The sequence below is a fragment of the Quercus suber genome, unplaced genomic scaffold (genome assembly GCF_002906115.3).
Source record: "Quercus suber isolate HL8 unplaced genomic scaffold, Cork oak 2.0 scaffold_545, whole genome shotgun sequence".
NCBI lineage: Eukaryota > Viridiplantae > Streptophyta > Magnoliopsida > Fagales > Fagaceae > Quercus > Quercus suber.
In genome coordinates, this window is record NW_027069993.1 from 204527 (window position 1) to 211479 (window position 6953).

The 6953-nt window shown below is 33.1% G+C and overlaps 1 protein-coding gene across 1 annotated transcript; it reads left to right on the forward strand.

Annotated features, from left to right (window-relative positions):
- Positions 1 to 22: 22 nt before the first annotated feature.
- On the forward strand, positions 23 to 6953 carry LOC111990533 (linoleate 13S-lipoxygenase 2-1, chloroplastic; the record flags this gene model as incomplete). The annotated part of the gene is given in 7 exon segments (XM_024022322.2): positions 23 to 260; positions 3392 to 3718; positions 3806 to 3891; positions 4333 to 4443; positions 4544 to 4845; positions 5295 to 5561; positions 6064 to 6953. Coding segments are annotated over 7 exon segments (2091 nt in total), but the record flags the coding sequence as incomplete, so codon positions are not given.

Here is a 6953-nt window from a genome sequence, read left to right on the forward strand (position 1 = left end):
ATATATCTTCAATGTGGAACAGTCATACTTGCCATCACAGACACCAAGTGGGCTGTGCAGGTTAAGAGAAACAGAACTTGAGATTTTGCGAGGCAATGGCCAAGGAGAACGTAAGAGCTTTGAGAGAATATACGACTACGATGTGTACAACGATCTTGGAAATCCTGATAGTAGTGTGGATCTTAAAAGACCAGTACTCGGTGGCAAAGAGCGCCCCTATCCTAGACGTTGCAGGACTGGGCGCCCTAGGTGTAAAACAGGTGCCAAATTACTATGCATTTTTTTTCTTCTTCTTTCATTTTTAAGGTGTGGTTTAAAAAGAGATGGTATCTTCTACAACCATCTAGTGCTCGCATGCTTATAAAAGGCGCATTTCACAAGGCAAAATATAAAATAATTTTTTCCTTAAAAGATAGATAACAATAATAACAATAAGGATCTAGTTAAGGTGTGGAAAAGAGATGGTATTTTCTACACCCATCTTAGAGCTCGCATACTTAAAAGTGGTGCATTTTATGTCAGCTTTTGGAAGTGCGTTTTGTGCTTCTCATGTCTTGTGTTTATTTATTATTTTATTTTTAACTGTTATTGTGAATTTTTTTGTGTGAACAGTACACACTAGTGACTCTGTACTATTTATAGGACTCACAAACTTTACTTTTTAATAAAATTTTCATTAAAAATGGGTCCTATGGTATTATTCACATATTTAAAAATTTTAAATTATTTTACTACAGCATTTTCAGTTTTTAATTTTTAACTGTATTTAAACAGACCCATAAGAACAAAAATATAAAATAATTTTTTCTTAAAAGAAAGATAATAATAATAATAATAATAATAATAGAATTCGGATAACCTTTGTGACTAGTGACATGCATGACACGTATTTTGTCTTGGTTAAAGACATGACACTTATATCGCCCGGGACATGTAAACCTATCATGCTCTTTGTCTTGTAGCTTTCTTGGTTTGTACTTTATCTGACGTAGTATCTAATAGTAAAACCAAAATATTGGACTTTTTCTTTTACAGTCTTGACTTTTCTGCATTTAGTAATGTAATTACTTTTACATTGTTACATATATTAAAGACAAACCATTATTATATTTTTTGAGAATCAAATACAAATTAATTATTCTAAAAAAAATACAAATTAATTATTGGTATGATATATATATATATATCTAGTTTTATTGGACTAAAACAACCTAATATTAAAGAATTTTTATTAAATTATATTTGGTATTTTTCTACAGATTCTGGATATTTATTTATTAATTAAATATGTATGATTTATCAATAAGTTTAATATATGGTAAATTGAGTTTGATTTTGATTTTGATTTCTTGATAGTAACTGAAAAATATCTCTCTTTTTTGGGGTAAGGAAAAATATCTCATTTTGTTTTTACAGCATTGATCCTTTTCTAATCTTGTCATTTAGAAGAGAATTTCTATGTGTTTCTCTAATTTTTTTTTTTTTTTTTTGTGTGGAATAATATTTATTTTTCTGAAAGCCCCATCACACGAACATGGAATGACCAATCAATCTAGGTTAGCTATCGTATAGTTTGTCATCATTTGAACTGGAATGAGGTGACTTACGCTTCCTAGTGGGTTGCTTTCATATCATTGTCCGGAAAGTGGGTAGAAAGATGAAGTGAAAAAAAAGGACCATAATTTAAGGCAGGGGCGTGCAGAAAACTCACTAATCCGTTCTACTCGATCTGATTTAACTCGATCTATCGAGTTGGGTTGGTTTTTAGACCTTGGTTGGTTAGGTTGGGTTACAAAATTTTTTTTTTTATAGCGGATCGGGTTAGGTTTGGGTCATAAAATTACAAACCCGCCAAACCCGACCCTACCCACTGACCCACCCATATTTAATATATATTTAAAATATATTATATATTTAATAATTTTTTTTTAAACTAGGGCACTTATATATATATATATATTGAAATATATATATATATATATTATATTTAATAATTTTTTTAAAAAAAAAACTAGTTGTAAAGCAGTACTTCCTCAATTCCTCTTACTAATACTAATTATATATATAATATGTATTATATAATTAATAAATTTTTTAAAATAACCAGCTCTTCCTATCTTATATAAAATCCAATTAGTTCACACAAACTCTAGTAAATTACTATTATTGTTTAGTTATTAGTGTTGTTTGCCCTTAAGGAATTACATCGATACTAATCTTTGAATTTTTTTAATATATTAATATCTATATTTTTTTTCTACTTAATTTAATAATAATAATAAAAATTTTCAAACCCATGAGTTCAACCCGACCCATGTGGGTTGGGTTGGGTTGAATTTATGTGATGGATTGGGTTGGGTCGAATTTTTTTTGACTCATCATGGTGGGTCGGGTCAAAAAATTCTCTCAACCCGCCCCAACTTGACTCATGCACACCCCTAATTTAAGGATTTCCTCAAACATTCTTCCCCTTTTATTATAAAATTATTGCCCTCCTTTTACAGTGGTGGAGTCTATTTTTCTTCAATGACTGAATTCTAACAAAAATAAAAGTTTTAAATAATTCCTATTTTATTGTAATTCATATTCTAATTAATTCTATATTCTATTTGATAAAAATTCCCGTACGTCTTAATCAATAATTCATTACAGTGTTGTGTGTGATTGCCTCATCGATTGTCGATGATATCAAGAGTATCTCTCAATACATGTCATCTCTTGTTTGATTATATTATCTTATAAGTTGTAAGTGGATCTAATTTTTGTTAAAAAAATACTATTAATTCCAAAAAATTATATAATTGGTGCAATTACAAAAAGAATTATCCCAATCGACAATACATGGTTATCACACTGCTTACAATAATTCTCTAACAGGACATTTTTCTTTTTTAAATGGTAAGGAGGTCTGAAGTTTGTGAGAACATTATTGGTTAATGTGTATTCCGAGAACTAATAGGCTTCCAATGGACCAGAAAAAGATTTTTCCTTGACTGAGCTTTGAAACTTTGAAACTGAAGCTAAAAGAGATTCTTGAAATACAGATTTACCAAACAAAAAGAAAAGGGAAGGAAAAAAAAAAATCTAACATGGGAGGGTTGAACAGGGGTCAATGGCCCCTCAGGTTTTGAAAATCAGTGAGATACATCTAGGGTTTTCCAATATGCTAGGGCTTTAGGAGAAGAAAGAATAAATAGAGCAAAATAAAATATCATGATCATGTAAATTTAACCCATCATTCATATGTTTTAAAAAATAGGCTTTTGTTAGGGTTTCCTATTTTGCTAGGGTTTCAAGAAAATATAAAATAAAATATCGATCGTTACTATGTAAATGTAGCTCTTTATTTATTTTACACTCTGTATCCTAAGAACAATTACTTTGTATGTAGATCCATTGTCGGAGGAAAGGAGCAGCAGTGTATATGTTCCCAGAGATGAATGCTTCGCAGAAGTAAAACAACTAACATTCTCAGCAAAGGCGGTGTACTCAGTGATCCATGCATTGGTGCCATCTTTAGAGACTGCTATCGTTGATGCTGACCTTGGATTCCCCTACTTCACGGCCATTGATTCACTTTTCAATGAAGGGATTAATTTGCCACCTCTTAAAAACCAAAAAAAAGGATTTGTCGGTACCCTCTTGCCTAGGCTTATCAAGTTTATCCATGAAACTGAAGATGATTTGTTGCGATTTGAGACACCAGAAACAATGGAGAGTGAGAAAACATACACATAAAACTTATCTTTGAATAGTCTTTCCTGTCTATTACACTTTCTCTAAATGGTGGTTTTTACATATGCAGGAGACAAATTCTTTTGGTTTAGGGATGAGGAGTTCGCTAGGCAGACTCTTGCCGGTCTCAACCCATATAGCATAAAGTTGGTCACGGTATGATTTGTGGACATATACCGTGATAGCATGGAGCATAATTAAGCATCAAAGAAATTGGATGAAATATAAGTGATAATTGGAAAATATAATCATAGGCAACATATGTGGTTTAGCTTTAATTAGAGGTTAACAAACACATTGAATAGCCAAAAGCCTTGTGTCTTAGTATTTTGTTGGTTTTGAATCTCCTTCTTCTACTTGTTGTAACAATTAAATTATAGAGGAAAAAAAAAAAAAAAAAAACTAACACAAATTCAAAAACTAAGATTGAGTATTTCCTTGCAAGGAATTGTTGGGATCTTAGGGAGATTCTAATTGAAATGTTAATATAATATATAAAAACAACACTTTATCCAAAATCTTTAGTTAATTAGTTTAACTTAATTATGTTATATTAACCATTTAATTAATTTGGACACAAATTGTATGTTCCGACAGGAATGGCCATTGAAAAGTCAACTTGACCCAAAGATCTATGGCCCAGCAGAATCAGCCATCACTACAGAATTGATTGAACAAGAGATCAAAGGTTTCATGACAGTCAATGAGGTAACACAGTATCATTGTTAGTATATTAATTAAACGCATCATGAACATATATAATCGATTTTATCTCTCACACAAATTTTTATAAATTGAATTCCTGTAGGCCATAAAAAGGAAGAAGTTGTTCATTCTAGATTACCATGATCTATTATTGCCATATGTGAGCAAAGTAAGAGAAATTAAAGGCACAACTCTGTATGGATCACGGACGCTCTTCTTCCTAACCCCAAATGGCACATTAAGGCCACTGGCCATTGAGTTGACTCGGCCACCAATGGATGGGAAGCCACAATGGAAAGATGTCTACCTTCCTACTTGGGATGCTACTGGTGTCTGGCTTTGGAGGCTAGCCAAAGCTCATGTGCTTGCCCATGATTCTGGTTATCACCAACTTGTTAGTCATTGGTATGTTCCACTTGTAAATTTTGATTTTGCATTTGTTCATCTTTATGTGAAAGGAGCTGTATTAGTTAGTTAAAAAAATTTCTAGCATCTAGACCTGAAATCCAATCTTAATTGCCTTCAGAAAAGTTTGGGGCCATGCACATTTCTCTCTCTGAAAGTGTCATGTGAGCCTTACCATTCTACCTATGAATTTAATCATGAAATATGAATTCCTTTTATTTCAAGTTTAGAGAAGATTCTATTCCAAACAATCTCATCGGACTGGACCCTAATTTTGGGGTGAGATTTTATTCAACAAGAAGTGAAATTAAAAAAGAGAAATATGTACACCTACAAACAAGTCCATGCATGTATTGAAAATATATAAAAATATATATATATATATATCTCTATTGAGTGGCCTTGAGAAATAATCTATTAAGAAGGGATTTTCTTCATCTCTTTTGCAGGCTAAGGACTCATTGTGCTACAGAACCTTATATAATTGCAACAAATAGGCAACTTAGTGTGATGCACCCAATTTATAGACTGTTGCACCCTCATTTTCGGTACACTATGGAGATTAATGCCCTTGCTCGAGAAGCACTTGTCAATGCCGGAGGGATCATTGAGAGCTCATTCTCACCTGGCAAATACTCCCTGGAGTTTAGCTCGGTCGCCTATGACAAACAATGGCAGTTTAATCTACAGGCATTACCAGCTGACTTAATTAGCAGGTAAGTTTGAAAACAAACATTCTTAAACAAGAAATAACTCATTGAGTCAAACCTTATGTCATTGTCTATGACACCAAGTGAATTTACGCTTATTATACATTTCCTACCACAACTTGTCCCAAAAGTTTGGAGTTAGTTATAAATTTTCAACATACTATTCAAAGTAGACTACATGTATTGATTGCTTTCAAAAATTTATTACAAAATGATTACAAACCAGCATGACAATAATTATGATAGGTACTAATTCCGCATATATTAAATATCTCAATAACTATTTTGTGATACATGCCCATTTTTTTAAAAAAACTTTTATATAGTAAAATTTGTAATATTCATAATAACATTTTAACAATTTTCATTTTTATGAATTTCCCTTTCAAGTTCTTGGCAATCAAAGTGAGCAATATTAGCAATTTTAATTGTATTACAATTAACACCCATTTCATAGCTTACTCTCCATTAGAGGACTAACTGATATCCTAACATTTTTACTTTACAGGGGAATGGCTGTTGAGGATCCAACTGCTCCACATGGTCTAAAGCTCTCAATTGAGGACTACCCTTTTGCCAATGATGGCCTTCTCCTTTGGGATGCTATCAAAGATTGGGTTAGTGACTATGTCAACCACTACTACCCTAACCCTAGCCTTATAACATCTGATCAAGAGCTTCAAGCATGGTGGAATGAGATTCGAACTGAAGGTCATGCTGACAAGAAGGACGAACCATGGTGGCCAGTCCTCAAAACCCCGAAAGACCTAATCGAAATCATCACAACAATCGTATGGGTGGCATCTGGTCACCATGCAGCCGTGAACTTTGGACAGTATGCTTATGGTGCATATTTCCCTAACCGACCTACCCTTGCTAGAACCAATATGCCCACTGAAGAGCCTTCTGAAGAGTTTTTGGAGAACTTCTTGAAAAAGCCTGAAGGTGCCCTCTTACAATGCTTCCCTTCACAAATTCAAGCAACAAGAATTATGGCTATTTTGGATGTACTATCAAACCATTCACCTGATGAGGAGTATCTAGGTGAGAAAATAGAGCCAGCATGGTCTGAGGACAAGTTTATAAAGGGAGCCTTTGAAAAGTTTAGTGGGAGGTTGAAGGAGCTTGAGGGGACTATTGATGAGAGGAATGCAAATAGGGATTTGAAGAACAGAAATGGAGCTGGGGTTGTGCCATATGAGCTCTTGAAGCCATTCTCACCTCCTGGAGTGACTGGAAAAGGAGTTCCTTATAGCATTTCTATTTGAAGTTAGAAAAGTGTATTTTGCGAGTGTAGATTGTTGGTTGAGAACTTTTGTGTCAGATGGCAGATTTGGACAAAAAATAAGTTGGATTTCCTCATCTTCAATGGCATGAACTAGATTATTTCATTTTCAA